We start from the raw sequence: 15,916 nt of genomic DNA on the forward strand, positions 1-15,916 counted from the left end.
AAATTTGATCATAAAGATGTTTTTTCTACTAACTCTTTTATGCAGGTGCTACAATCGGAGACCCTATCGGACGAGATTACGAGCTATAATTTCACAAGTTCAATTTGGAGAGGGGTGGTACCTCTAAGAATTGAGCTTTTTGGATGGTTTGTACTAGTGGGTAGAGTAAATACTAAAGAAAGGTTAAGTAGACTAGGCGTTGTTCTTAACATTGATAATATATGTGTACTATGTAAAAAGGAGATAGAATTTGTGCAGCACTTATTTCTGTTTTGTGAGTTCACAAGGCAGGTATGGTGCGCATGGTTGAGGGCTTGGGATAGAGATTGGACCATTCCTAGAATCATTAAAGAACTGTTTGAGAGTTGGACCAGCATGCACATTAGAAAAGACATGCAGAAGACATGGCTGACTAGGTTCTTTGCAGTGATTTGAAACGTCTGGTTGGAGCGCAATGTCAGAATTTTCAATAATAAAGAAACAGGTGTTGATATCATAAAGACAAAAACGTTTTTGAGCTACAAAGAGTGGACTGATAGTGATCCTTTTTATTGTTGATGTCTATGCCAGAGATGACAGAGGATTCATAACTTTTGTATGCAGGTTTACTTTATGTTTGTTTTGCTCACGTTCCACTCTAATGTGTTGAGCTTTCTTTACTTCAAAAAAAAAATCCATTGATGGTAAATAGATTTTGTATATGGTTTGGTGCCTCTTCATCCACACAAAATTTGAATTGGTAAGAGCCATTTTAATTAGTTCATGAGCCACTATATTTCCATTTCTCTTGACATGACTAAAGGAAAATAATCTAAGTCGTCCTAATATTGTTAATGTGTTAGCAATAAATGTTCTAAAACAAGAATTTATTGGCTTTCCTTGTTTAAGAGCTTTCACTACTTTATAGCTATCACTCTCTATGATTACTTCATTGAAACAAAAATATTGAGCAAATTCTGCTCCTAAATAGATTGCATATGTCTCTGATGGTTTCAGTGGCTAAGAGAAGGGGGGTTGAATCTTAGCCCCTTTTTAACTTGCTAACACTTGCTGGACTTTGAAGAAACTTTTCTGTTTTTAGCTCGTCCCTAGCCACGAGACATTTTCATTTTGTCTCGTCACTTGACACGAGACATTTTTTATTTTTCATCTGAGCAGCAAAAACAGAATTGAGGTAGGAAGAGAGAGAGAAGATTACACACGGATATATCCTGGTTCAGCTGCTAAGTGCAGTGCAGCCTACATCCAGTCTCCATCACAACAATGATGGAATTTCACTATAATCACCCAGATTACAACTTGTAAAGTGCTAACCCAACTTACAAGGGGATTCCCACAGAATCATGAAACACAACACAGATGTACAAAGGAACTCTAAGACATCTATGGCTTTTTCTTTTAATTTTGCACTCTCTGCCTTTTTTCGCTCTATGGCTTTTTCATACAAACCTCACTGTTTGCCTTTTTCCATGAGACTCAAGACATAACAAAATTAAACAGAAAAATATTAAACAGAAAACATTGAAGGAGAAAAAGAACTGCTAGCTTAGGTAGCTCTGAGACTTCTGTGCCTTGCACTCTCAAATCTTACTCCTTGCTCCAAACAGTGGCTGTTCTCCCTTTTTAAAGAAGAGAGAAGCCTCCACACTTGAAGCCAACACCCAAACCGACTTCTTCCTCCTTCAACAAACAGAACCGGTTCGGCCACATAGAGAGAAGAGATAACCATGCAAAACCCAACATGCAATTACCTCTAGTCCTTTCTTGATCATCACCCTTCATCAATCCGGGCTCTCCATCCTTGGCTTGCTCTCCAAGATGGATTTCAGGCCCTTGATGCCTCATGATGATTATGACTTCATCTGATGCCTTCAACCATCACTTTGCCACTCTAGCTACTCCCTGTGGTGGTTGATCAGAATCGAAGACAAGCCACGCCTCCAAGATCTTCCTTGCTGGCCGAATCTTCATCCTTCCTTTTTGAGCATGAAGGACCCGAGATTACCTCACCAAATCTTACCAGATTAGGTGATAATCTCAGCCACAGCTCATTTTTATTTTAGTATGTTTTCTTGCCATCATTAGCTTGATGGTCTTGTAGCTTGTTCTTCCCTTGCTTCGGTAGCTCCATTTTGCTTTTATGGAAGCCATTGTTTCCTGTGTAATAACCGAAGAGAGAAGGAAAGAGATGAGAGAGAAGAGAGAATGTGAAGAAAAAGTAATTCAAAGTGATTAAACAAATTAATTAAAGATAGCTTGCTCTTTCTTCCCTGGGTGGCGTGTAAAGTTAATGCCATCAATCATGTCAATGATCCTCTCTCTCATATTTCCCATGCACTTATCAAATTTGTTCTAATAAATTTGAAATCCATCATGATGAGTAAAGGAGTTCCGTTGGAAGCTATGGAACTATGCTTTACATGCTTAGTGGATTCGGATCATGCATAGGAAACTCTCATCAAATGTAAAGTTGGGCTTGGTTGCAACAATTATTAATTTTTGGCCCAATAATAATTCAGCTCTACTTTGTTGGTTATAATCTTTGAAATCAAGGCTGAACAAAATTCACACTTGGGCTTTGCAACATTTCTTTTGTTTTTGTTCGGCCCAAATTATAATTCAGCTTCATAGCAGAGAAGCATGTAGCAAGGCTAATTGGGCTTAATCCAGAATTTCATTTTCGACCCAAATAAAATCTGCACCACAAAATTATTAATTAAGCAAATATGAGTTGAGATCAAATTAATAATTTTGTAATTAAATATTTAATAATGTTTGTTCATCATCAAAATTAAACAAGAGTTTTCCAAACTCATCAATCTCCCCCTTGATGACAAACATTATTAAAATTGAAATGGAAAGAAATTTAAAGATTGAGTACGAGTACTCCCTTTGAAGATTGAATTTCTCCCTTTCCAAATTGTTACATGGTCCCCCTTTATATATGCTATTTTACCAAGGGAAGCATAAACCTGTAACATTTTAATCAAGCTTCAAAATAACAATGTTATTTAGCATACTTATTCATAATGCTAAATGCTTGATTTATGAGCAGTTTTAATTGATAATCAAAACTCATTTGATATCATAACTGATTTACTGCTCAATATACACATCAACTAAGCTCAAATAGTGTTGTTCAAAAAATTCAATTATTTTCCAGTCAAAGTATCAGAGCTATATCATTCAAGTAAGGAAAATATTTTTGAATCTCATATGAACAAAATATGACAGCTGTTAGATATCACAGTTTAAAGGAACTACCAAAAATATGTTTTCAGATCAATATATTTACCAAGATGAATAAGAATATCCCAAATAAAAACATGTTCATCAAGATAAATCAACAATCAGGCATTCAATAAATCAAACATCATTATAAACCAAATGCCAAATGCAATATGCCGCAGTAATCATAGTGAAACAAATATGATGACAACATGCATTCTTTAAACAAGGGTGATCATGAATTTTCATCAATTGAAAATTTCATCCCCTGTTTTCATTATCCTCCCCTGTTTCATTAGTTCCAATTTTCAATTTTGGAGACTCGTTTTCCTCCCCCTTTTGTCATCAAGGGGCACCTACACAAAATATGAATAATACCACAAAATATTCATAACAAAAGTAACAAGAGTGTGTCAAAGTATCACAGAGCAGGGAGTTTCAAGTCATGCTCATACAAAAAATAGATTGAGCCTAATAGAGCCAATATCAAATAAAAGGAAAACAGTCATTAATCATCAGACAAGTTATAATCAGAGTCTGCAACATCTTCTTCACTGCCAGCGCCCAGATCCTTTTCCAAGTTCTCCAGCATCATACCAACTCGCTCTCTACATCTCCCCCAAGCACGTTCATTTTCATAGGCTAGCTTTCGAGAAGCCCTATGAAATTGAATCATGAGTGTAGACATGTTAGAGAATTCGGTGAGGATTTCCCTTGTTGACTCAGTTGCTTTGGAGGATTCAAACTGGCTTTCAAGGTCACTGTCCATTGGCATCGATTTCTTACCCTTTGTTCCTTTTACAGCACCACCGCCTTTAATCATAGAAATTTTGTTCTCCACAGTCTCATTTGTTAAATCTACCTTATAGTACTCAAAAATACACGTGAGAAACATTCCATAAGGTAAGTTAGCCTTTTTGGTACTTTTTACACAGTCCCACATATGTCTGATCATGAGATAAGCAAATGAAATAGGAGAAGAAGTAACAAGGGCAAAAATTATTAAGGAATCAGATACAGTTACCCTATTGTGAGAACCACTTTGTGGAGTTAAAATGTGGGTAGTGATGCGATGCAGCAATGAGTTGGTTGGTCCAAGAGCTTTGTGAGTAGAAACAGTGCCATATAATCCAGACATGTTTGCACAGATTTGAGAGAGAACTTGCTTGTAAGTAATCCCAACATGATCATCCCATTTGTCACTCATGTATACCTTCGGTCCCTCGTCCGTGTAACCAAGGGCAGCACTGATGGTTTCAGTGTTCAGAGCCATATGCACACGTTTCACATAAGAGTGAAGAGTACCATCAATCAGTATGAGATTCGCATAAAATTGCCTGACCAATTTTGGATATACCATTTTGTGAGTGTGTAGTAGTGGAGACCATTTGATGTTATCAAACAAGGGTTGCAAAATAATTCCTTTGGCTGACAGTTGATCAAGATTCACCAAGTAGGAGGGACAGATATGCCTCTTTTCCAAAACTTCTTGATGGAATTCATAAAATGCACATGTCAGGAATCTGGATGGATCATAGTGAGAATGTGGCTTGTGAAACTTGTTCTTGAATTCCAGTGACTCAAGATTTGCCGGTTCCCGAGTTTCATTCATCACGAAACCTTTGGGCTTCTGAGAGCTTCTGCCTGAAGTGTGTGGTGTTGCCTTCTTTGGTGAGCGCGGTGGTGGAGAAGGAACGGGTGAGGTTTGAGACGATTCTTCTTCAACACTGGGCTCCTTGTTTTTGCCACGGCTAGAACTCTTGTGAGCAATCTTCTTTCTCATGGTTGGTGTTTGTTTGACAGATTGAGAGGGAGAGGAAGAGGATGTAGAGTGAATGTGAATATGAGTGTGTGTTTGTGGAGTGAACGGTTTTTGAGAGAGATTGATTCTTCCACTCTTTCTTGATGCAGTTTTCTTTTTCATTATGGGGAGAGAGATAATGGGGGTGGAAGAAGAGAGGTTGGCCGAAGGTGGAGAGTGGATGGAGGTTAAGGAAGCAATAAATGTTGATTGGAGAGAGATGATGGGGGGTGGTTAATAGTCATAAAGCACGGTTATTAACCAAAGCGGTTTCCCAAAAATTTGAAAAGAGAGTTCCTTGAATCAAGGGATTAGTTGAAAAGGAAGGATTTGATTTGACATTATCCCTTTTTCAACTAGATATGATAGGACATCTTTGAGATTTGGTTTTCAAAAATTGAATAACTAACAAAACAGTCAGAGATGGGTCAAAGGGATTTTGTGGGGCCCATTGGAATTTGTTTCTGCGCAGTCTCCCCCTTAAGCATAGCTCTCCTATCATGCATTTATTTTTATCTCGTCTATTCCTGCGAGATAAAATTAAACAGAGTCCGAAATTCACAGATTTTCAACTTGATTTAAATCAATCATTCCCAAGCTTTTCCTCAACAAACAGAATCTATCTTCACAGAGGGGTTTTGTAAAAATATCAGCAAGTTGTTCTTCAGATTTTACAAATTGAATATCAATAGTACCCTTTTGCACATGTTCTCTAATAAAATGATATTTAATTTCAATGTGCTTTGTTCTAGAGTGCAGAACAGGATTTTTGGAAATATTTATTGCACTCATGTTATCACAAAATAAGGGTATGCTATTGATTTTTAATTTGTAATCTTCCAATTGAGTTTTTAACCAAATTAATTGTGAACAACAAGCAGATGCGGATATATATTCAGCTTCAGCTGTGGATAGAGCCACTGTGGCTTGTTTCTTGCTTGACCACATGTTGAGTGAGCTTCCAAGGAAGCAACACATGCCGGAAGTGCTCCTTCTATCCACTCGATCTCCCGCATAATCTGCATCACAAAACCCTACTGCACAAAAATCATCAGATTTTGGATACCACAAGCCATAATCACATGTTCCCTTAATATACCTAATGATGCGCTTAACAGCCGTTAAATAGGATTCTTTTGGGTGAGATTGAAATCTTGAACATACACCCACACTTTGAACAATATCCGGTCTAGAGGATGTAAGATACATTAATGAGCCAATCATTCCTCTATACCGTGTCTCATCCACATCTAGGCCATTATCATCCTTTTCAAGTTTAGTGTTAGGATGCATTGGAGTTCCCATTGATTTGGAATTTTCTAAGCCAAATTTCTTTATCAATTCTTTTGCATACTTGCCTTGGTGAATAAAAGTACCACTAGGAGTTTGTTTAATTTGGAGGCCAAGAAAGAAAGTTAGTTCTCCCATTAGACTCATTTCAAACTCAGTAGTCATGAGTTTTCCAAACTCTTCACACAAGGACTCATTGGCTGATCCAAACACAATATCATCCACATAAACTTGAACAAGAAGAATGTCATCATTAGAAACTTTAATGAACAAAGTAGTGTCGGTGGTTCCCCTTTGAAAATGATTTTCTAATAGGAAGGCACTAAGCCTTTCATACCAAGCTCTAGGAGCTTGTCTAAGGCCATAGAGAGCCTTTGAAAGTTTAAAAACATGATTAGGAAAATCTTTATGTTCAAAACCGGGGGGTTGAGCCACATACACTTCTCTATCAATAAAGCCATTAAGGAAAGCACATTTAACATCCATTTGAAACATTTTGAAACCCTTATGGGCAGCATAGGCAAGAAGCAACCTAATTGCTTCCATTCTAGCTACCGGAACAAAAGACTCATCAAAATCAATTCCCTATTCTTGATCGTAACCTTGGGCCACTAATCTAGCCTTGTTACGAACAAATTGTCCATCCTCTCCAAGTTTATTTTTAAATACCCATTTAGTACCCGTTACCTTCTTACCATCCGGATGAGGTACTAATGTCCAAACCTCATTCTTGTCAAATTGAGTAAGCTCCTCTTGCATGGCCTTGACCCAAGATGGATCTTCAAGAGCTTGTTTGACATTGTTGGGCTCCATTTGTGACAAGAGAGCAAAGTTGCTAGGTTCGGCTTGCCTTTTGGTGGAGGATCTTGTTGTTATTCCTTGAGAGGGATCACCAATGATGAAGTCATGAGGATAACCCCTCATGGATTTCCATTCTCTAGGCTTTCGGACAGGTGTTGAGCTTTGATGATTTTCTGGTGGTCTCACTGTTTCAGTTGCTCGTGCCTGCTCAGGAGACAAAATGGAAGTTTCTCCTTCGATCTGACGAGACAAAACTGGGCTGACAGATTCTTCATTTTGTACAGATTTGGGATTTTCTTTATTTGTTCCATCTTCTGCACTATCTGATTCATTATCCTTCACAGTATTGGGAATTAAGTTAGAATCACAAAAAGTAACGTGTATGGATTCCTCTATGGTTCTATGTTCTTTAAGATAAACTCTATAGGCCTTGCTTGTGGTGGAATATCCAACAAACATTCCTTCATAGGATTTTGGATCAAATTTTCCAAGGTTTTCTTTATTGTTAAGTACAAAACATTTGCATCCAAAAACATGAAAGTACTTAAGGTTTGGAGGGGTTCCTTTCCATAGCTCATAAGGAGATTTCTTTAACCCTTTTCTAATAATTGTTCTATTCAAAATATAACATGCTGCGTTCACAGCTTCAGCCCATAAGAATTTGGGAATTCCATTCTCACATAGCATGGCCCTAGTCATTTCTTGAAGGCTTCGATTCCTTCTTTCAACCACCCCGTTTTGTTGGGGGGTTCTAGGGCATGAAAAATTATGAGAAATCCCTAAGTCATCACAGAATTTTTCAAAGTCTTGATTTTCAAATTCTCTTCCGTGATCACTTCTCAAATGGGCAATTTTCAAATCCTTTTCATTTTGAATTTTCTTACAAAGGGTGGAGAAGGCATAAAATGCATCATTCTTATGAGCAAGGAAAAGTACCCAACCAAATCTAGAGTAATCATCTACCACTACAAGACCATGGTGTTTACCTCCTAGACTTTGAGTTCTAGTAGGACCAAAAAGATCAATATGTAACATTTCTAATGGCCTTTTGGTTGAGATTCCATCTTTTGATTTAAAAGAGGATTTTACTTGCTTGCCCAATTGACATGCATCATAAGTAAGATCCTTATCAAACTTGATGTTTGGAATTCCTCTAACCAAATTCTTTTTAACTAGCTTAGAAATTTGATACATGCTAGCATGTCCCAACTTTCTATGCCAAAGCCATTTTTCAGATTCAAAAGATGTAAAACATGTTACATTTTGTTCCTTTAAATCCTCAAGAGTTAATCCATACACATTGTTGCATCTCTTGGCTTCAAATAAAATATCCCCAATTTTCTCACAAACAACCAAACAAACAAACTTCTTAAAAATAACATCAAAACCTAGATCACACAATTGACTAACACTAAGCAAGTTATGTTTCAAGCCATGTACAAGAAGGACATCATTTATACAAGATGAAAAATTTTTACCCACTTTCCCAACAGCCACTATTTTTCCTTTTGCATCATCACCGAATGTGACAAATCCTCCATCATATTCATCAAGCTTTATGAAGAAGGTTGTCTTTCCGGTCATATGCCTAGAGCATTCGCTATCCATGTACCACATATTTTCTTTCTTCTTGGATGCTAGGCATACTTACAAAATAAGCTCAAGTGACCTTGGGTATCCAAATTTTCTTGGATCCTTTCACGTTAAACCATCTCTTATGTCCCAAATCATTGTAATCAAAAACAACTTTGTAAACTTTGTCACCGATCATTCTTTCACCAAAGAAACATTGAACTGGAAAATGACCACTTCGGTTACATAGTCTACAAAATCTTGGAGTTGCTGTTTTGTTAAAGTAAGTTGGGTCTTGATATTTTACATCATTTGAAGATGAAGCAATGTTTTCAAAATGTGATTTTTCAGATTTATAAAATCCCAACCCAGCTTTATCATAAAGAGGTTTTTGACTAGCCAAGATTTGGTTCAAATTTTCAGAACTTTGGGTGAACTTAGCTAAGTCATCTTTAAGTCTTTTAACTTCTTTGAGCAACTCTTCATTTTGCTTAAAACAATTCACATATGCAAGAACAGAATGGTCACTTTCACAGCTTCTAACTTGGGCTTTTAACTGCTTATTTTCTTCCACGAGATCACAAGCAGTTTCGGCCTCTCTTAGTTTTTCTTTGAGGAAATCATTTTCAGCTTTAAGAATGAAGTTTTGTTGTTCAAGATCTTGATTCTCAGTTAGAAAACATCTTATTTTTTCAGAAAGATGAACTATCATAAGATGAAGGTCTTCAGTGTTAGGGTTTTGAAAGGATACCTGCTCTACCTCATTTGCCATGAGACAAGGCTGTGACTTAGTCTCAGATTCTTCATCATCATCATTGGAGTCATTTTCCAAATCTTCCCATGATGCCATCAGTCCCTTTTTCTTTTTCCTTTTTGGCTTTTCTTCCCTTTTTAACTTGGGACAATCAGATTTGAAATGTCCCTTTTCCTTGCAATTGTAACAGATTACTTTGCTAAGGTCCTTCTTCATCTTCCTTGAGCTGCTGCCTTTGCCTCTGAGTTTCACCATTTTTCTGATTTTTTTTGCAAACAACACAAACTCATTTTCAGAAGAATTCTCACTGGATTCATCATCCAGAGGGTTAGTCATAGAAGAAAAAGCAATTCCTTTCTTTTTTGAGTCTTTTTTCAAATAACTGTTTTCAAAAGCTAGAAGATTTCCTCTCAAATCATCAAGTGTCATAGAATCAAGATTACTGCTCTCAGAAATAATTAAAGCTTTTGTTTCCCACTCTTTAGTGAGACATCTCAGCACTCTTCTCACAAGCACAGAATCAGAATGTGTAATTCCCAGAACATCTAAGCCAACAATGATAGTGTTGAACCGTTCGAACAGCTCATCAATAGATTCTCCTTCCTTCATTGTAAACATTTCATATTCTCTGTTCAACATATCTGTCCGAGTCTTCTTTACAATAGTGGTTCCTTCATGAGTGATTTGTAGCTTGTCCCAGATTTCCTTTGCCGTTGTGCATCGTGATACCCGTCGGTACTCCTCAAAGCTGATAGCACAGTTGAGCAGGTTTACTGCCTTGGCATTTAATTCTACCTTCTTCCTATCTTCCTCGGTCCATCTTGCTTCTGGTTTGAGAGAGACTACCCCTTCAGCATTTGTGGTAGTTGGAAATTGATGTCCTTCAAGAATAATCTTCCAAAGTCTGTAATCTACAGCTTGTACAAATATCTTCATCCTCTCCTTCCAATAGGTATAATTTTTCCCATTGAAAAGAGGAAGTCTGTTGCTTGATTGTCCTTCGGTCAGATTATAGGACACCACATTTGCGCCACTGTTTTCTGCCATAAGGATCTTTACTCCAAGCTGCAAAGCTTGATCTCTTTGAGACCAAGCTCTGATACCAATTGATGGTTTCAGTGGCTAAGAGAAGGGGGGGTTGAATATTAGCCCCTTTTTAACTTGCTAACACTTGCTGGACTTTGAAGAAACTTTTCTGTTTTTAGCTCGTCCCTAGCCACGAGACATTTTCATTTTGTCTCGTCACTTGACACGAGACATTTTTGATTTTTCATCTGAGCAGCAAAAACAGAATTGAGGTAGGAAGAGAGAGAAGATTACACACGGATATATCCTGGTTCAGCTGCTAAGTGCAGTGCAGCCTACATCCAGTCTCCATCACAACAATGATGGAATTTCACTATAATCATCCAGATTACAACTTGTAAAGTGCTAACCCAACTTACAAGGGGATTCCCACAGAATAATGAAACACAACACAGATGTACAAAGGAACTATAAGACATCTATGACTTTTTCTTTTAATTTTGCACTCTCTGCCTTTTTCCGCTCTATGGCTTTTTCATACAAACCTCACTGTTTGCCTTTTTCCATGAGACTCAAGACATGACAAAATTAAACAGAAAAATATTAAACAGAAAACATTGAAGGAGAAGAAGAACTGCTAGCTTAGGTAGCTCTGAGCCTTCTGTGCCTTGCACTCTCAAATCTTACTCCTTGCTCCAAACAGTGGCTGTTCTCCCTTTTTAAAGAAGAGAGAAGCCTCCACACTTGAAGCCAACACCCAAACCGACTTCTTCCTCCTTCAACAAACAGAACCGGTTCGGCCACATAGAGAGAGAAGAGATAACCATGCAAAACCCAACATGCAATTACCTCTAGTCCTTTCTTGATCATCACCCTTCATCAATCCGGGCTCTCCATCCTTGGCTTGCTCTCCAAGATGGATTTCAGGCCCTTGATGCCTCATGATGATTATGACTTCATCTGATGTCTTCAACCATCACTTTGCCACTCTAGCTACTCCCTGTGGTGGTTGATCAGAATCGAAGACAAGCCACGCCTCCAAGATCTTCCTTGCTGGCCGAATCTTCATCCTTCCTTTTTGAGCATGAAGGATCCGAGATTACCTCACCAAATCTTACCAGATTAGGTGATAATCTCAGCCACAGCTCATTTTTATTTTAGTATGTTTTCTTGCCATCATTAGCTTGATGGTCTTGTAGCTTGTTCTTCCCTTGCTTCGGTAGCTCCATTTTGCTTTTATGGAAGCCATTGTTTCCTGTGTAATAACCGAAGAGAGAAGGAAAGAGATGAGAGAGAAGAGAGAATGTGAAGAAAAAGTAATTCAAAGTGATTAAACAAATTAATTAAAGATAGCTTGCTTTTTCTTCCCTGGGTGGCGTGTAAAGTTAATGCCATCAATCATGTCAATGATCCTCTCTCTCATATTTCCCATGCACTTATCAAATTTGTTCTAATAAATTTGAAATCCATCATGATGAGTAAAGGAGTTCCGTTGGAAGCTATGGAACTATGCTTTACATGCTTAGTAGATTCGGATCATGCATAGGAAACTCTCATCAAATGTAAAGTTGGGCTTGGTTGCAACAATTATTAATTTTTGGCCCAATAATAATTCAGCTCTACTTTGTTGGTTATAATCTTTGAAATCAAGGCTGAACAAAATTCACACTTGGGCTTTGCAACATTTCTTTTGTTTTTGTTCGGCCCAAATTATAATTCAGCTTCATAGCAGAGAAGCATGTAGCAAGGCTAATTAGGCTTAATCCAGAATTTCATTTTCGGCCCAAATAAAATCTGCACCACAAAATTATTAATTAAGTAAATATGAGTTGAGATCAAATTAATAATTTTGTAATTAAATATTTAATAATGTTTGTTCATCATCAAAATTAAACAAGAGTTTTCCAAACTCATCAGTCTCAGCCTCAGAGGCCTCCAAGTGAAAGGATATAGCCCCGCTAGCTGCCTCCAAAATTAAGCCCATCTCATTCCTTGCAATCACACTCACATCTCTATGCACATTTCTTAGCACTGATGCATTAACATTAATTTTCACAATTCTAATTGGTGGCATCTCCTAAGTCTCTCTTAATTGAGCCAATGAAGAGTCAACTATCCTTAATTCCTTGTTTCTTGAGTTTATCTTTAGAAAATCTTCAAATTCCTTTGTCGCACACTCAATCTCCTCTTCAATTGTTGCATTGGTTCCTTTGAATACCAGCTCGTTGCGGGACCGCCAAAGTTGATTGCACAGCTTTCTTGAATAGTACGAGATGTAATAAAATAAATTTAAAAGCCTTTTTATATAGTGCGAGGAGAAGGCCCATGATACCTAAAAACACCACCTCACAATCCTATTTTGGACCACATACATCTCCAATAGTATTTCCATATTAAATTTTTTCGGCCAAAAACGATCCTTGGTAAAAGGACGTAACAGGCATCAAATTAAAAATAAATTAAACTAAAAAAATCAATCTGAAAGCAAGTTATAGGAGCAACATGGAAGATAATGAAAACCAACAACGAAAACCCAGAGTCCTTTGCTTCCATGGATACAGGACCAGTGGTAAAATCCTCAAGAAATCAATAATGTCACGGTGGCCAGAAATTGTAACACAAAAGCTGCAACTTGTGTTCCTCGATGGCAAGTTTCCAGCACATTCAAAATCCGCAGTCGCTGGTGTTTCCGATCCTCCTTACTATGAATGGTTTCGAACCAACGAGGTTACTGTTATTATAAACTTTATAGTGAAATAGTGACGATGAATTAACTCAATGTTCTAAAACATGTTGCTAATAATAGTTGCTTATGTATTCATATACAGGATCTTTCACTGGTCAGCAACTTCGAAGAATGTGTAGCATACATTGAAGATTACATGGTAAAGAATGGCCCTTTTGATGGTTTACTTGGATTCTCTCAGGTAAGCCTCGATTAATGATTTCTTCGGAGATCTTTAGGTGTTTTAATTATAAGAGAAAAGTTCCAGCTTTTAAACCATTCAATACTTAATTAGTACTTTTAGGATTGTTGACTTGAAGACAAAAAGATAAAGTAACAGCTAGTATTTGTTGGACATATAATCATCATTCACAGAAAATAATTATATATATCTAATATTCTTTTTATTATTATTAAGTTCAGTATATATATGGTACTCCCCTTCTCTTAAATTTTCCTTTTTCTTCCCATTTGATTAACCAAGCAATGATCTCAGGGCGCACTTGTAGCTTCTGCTTTGCCTGGAATGCAAGCTCAGGTAATTGTCTTCAATCCATTTTGTGATACTTAATCGATCTTGTTTCACATATAACTATCTTAGAATTGTATAAAAATATTGAGGTATACAAGTTTATTTGTAGTTAATAAAAAAGACATACATATATTAAGACAAGATGTGACTTCAAGAACAATTTTTCACCCACCAAAAATGTTAGAATTGAACAATGAATGGATAGTAGCTTAGACAGGAAGTGGTTGTGTGATGAAAAACAGAGAAAAGGAAAGGAATCTTAGCTTAGCTTTTACAGATAATGTAGAATTGTATTGAATGAAGACTGTAAATCAATCAATATTTTGGATTAATATTTTATATTTATACTATATTAGAATTTAAGGGTTGAAGATTTAGATTTTAATATAAAAATATTTTTGTTAGTCAGATGTTAATTAAAAATAATAAATTTTATTTATCACGTAACATTATTCTTATTCATTCTAAAATACTTACTAGTTAGACTGCAATCTAAATTAAAGATGAGCTATATTTGATTTGAATTGATTAACTTGAGTGACAATGATGACTTTAGGGAGTAGCACTTGCGAAGGTAGAGAAGATCAAGTTTTTGATTTTGATATCAGGAGCCAAGTTTGGTGGAAACAAGTATGAAATGCCTAAACTGGCTTCCAATGCATTTTCAGATCCAATTGATTGCCTATCTCTCCACTTTATAGGTAGGTTTTCTCATCTTTAAGAGAAAGTATAGGGAGCCAATAACCTAAGCGTATAATGTGTGTACAATAAAGATTTAGAAAGTATTAGAGATATGATTATTAGTGTTACATTGTCTTATCAGATTACACTTTTGGGATGAGTGGTTTCAGGACATGGTATTAGAGTTTCAGATTCGGAAAGTCAAGCGTTTACGTTTAGACCATTGGCTCCCTAGCACTACTCCATCTTTAATTTTCTCTACCTAACTTTTCTTTTTTAAAATACAGGTTTTTCTTAAATTCATAAGCGAAATGTTTGTTATTTCCAAAATTTGAATTCAAAGAATTTTTTATTACCAAAGTAAAATTCTTAATATTTTGACTAATTATATTTTTATTACTAAAAATATTTGAAAGATAATAAAAAATAGTCTAAAATAATAAAAAATTATCTTATTTTATATTTTTTAATTACTATTTACTTTATTTTTATATTCATTAATTGTCGTCTAAATAATTGAATAATATTAGATATAATAAAAATATAATTATAAATGAAACACATATAAAATTATAGATATTAAATTAAATAAGATAATTTTTAGTTATTGTTTCTTTAATATTACTGTTTTACTATTATTAAATGATACACGCTGAATAAAAAAGGGTGAATTAAGACATGTAAATATCTATTATTCCACTAGTATTATTAATAACAAGATATGTTTTGTGAAGGCGAATCGGATTTCCAGAAACCAGAGAGCATAGCTTTGCTTCAAGCATTTAGAGACCCTATTGTCATTCGTCATCCAAGAGGCCACACAATCCCCAAACTTGGTTAGTTTTAGTATCATTTTTTGAATGACTACTAATAATTATAATGACCGTGATTGTAATTTATTCTATACATTCATGGATTGATACAGTTTTATATATAAAAAAAAATGGAAACATTTTTGTTTATAACTACAAAAATAAAACTAAAATAGTTTTAAAGCTATCCAACTTTAAAAAAATTCTTAAATAATTAATAACATTAGCAGGTGTCTTTTAGTCTTTATCGTTTTATTTTTTGGTGACTCGGTGTCTTTTATCTTTAAACACTGGTTAGTCAAATTCTTATTTATATATTATATTTATTTATTTGGATCCGATGGTTGTTGTTTATTTGCAGATGATAAGAGTCTTGAAATTATGGTAGGTTTCATTGAGAATATTAAGAGGATTCCTATGGTAGTGAGTGACCGTCGCGTTGGCCCATTGTCACTTCTCTGAAACTTGGAAAATATCTGTAGAAACTATTATTATAAATTTATTATAACCACTCTTTTTTTTTTTTTTATCAAAGGTAGTTATGTCATTTCATTACCGAAAATGGGTCCAATTTGGACTACAGACATAAGGACAATATTGGGAGTTCAAATTTTAATAAATGCAAATAAACATAAGAAAAAAATAATAGTGAAAAACTCGCTGTCTTTGATATCAATGTATGTAATAATAATAA

At 35.8% G+C, this 15,916-nt stretch overlaps 1 protein-coding gene across 1 annotated transcript; it reads left to right on the forward strand.

The window, feature by feature from the left end:
* The first annotated feature begins 12,640 nt into the window (after positions 1-12,640).
* On the forward strand, positions 12,641-15,878 carry LOC112747308 (uncharacterized). Its single transcript, XM_025795259.3, has 6 exons — positions 12,641-13,199; positions 13,301-13,399; positions 13,694-13,735; positions 14,286-14,430; positions 15,145-15,246; positions 15,584-15,878. Exons 1-6 carry the CDS (start codon positions 12,975-12,977, stop codon positions 15,682-15,684), a joined length of 714 nt encoding a protein of 237 aa, XP_025651044.1. The 5' UTR covers positions 12,641-12,974; the 3' UTR covers positions 15,685-15,878.
* The last annotated feature ends 38 nt before the right edge of the window (positions 15,879-15,916 follow it).

The sequence above is a fragment of the Arachis hypogaea genome, chromosome 15 (assembly GCF_003086295.3).
Source record: "Arachis hypogaea cultivar Tifrunner chromosome 15, arahy.Tifrunner.gnm2.J5K5, whole genome shotgun sequence".
NCBI lineage: Eukaryota > Viridiplantae > Streptophyta > Magnoliopsida > Fabales > Fabaceae > Arachis > Arachis hypogaea.

Coding starts and splice junctions, on each gene's coding strand:
- LOC112747308 (XM_025795259.3), top strand. CDS start 12,975: ATGGAAGATAATGAAAACCAACAACGAAAACCCAGAGTCCTTTGCTTC. Junction 13,736..14,285: donor TGCCTGGAATGCAAGCTCAG/GTAATTGTCTTC, acceptor TGATGACTTTAG/GGAGTAGCACTTGCGAAGGT. Junction 14,431..15,144: donor CCTATCTCTCCACTTTATAG/GTAGGTTTTCTC, acceptor TGTTTTGTGAAG/GCGAATCGGATTTCCAGAAA.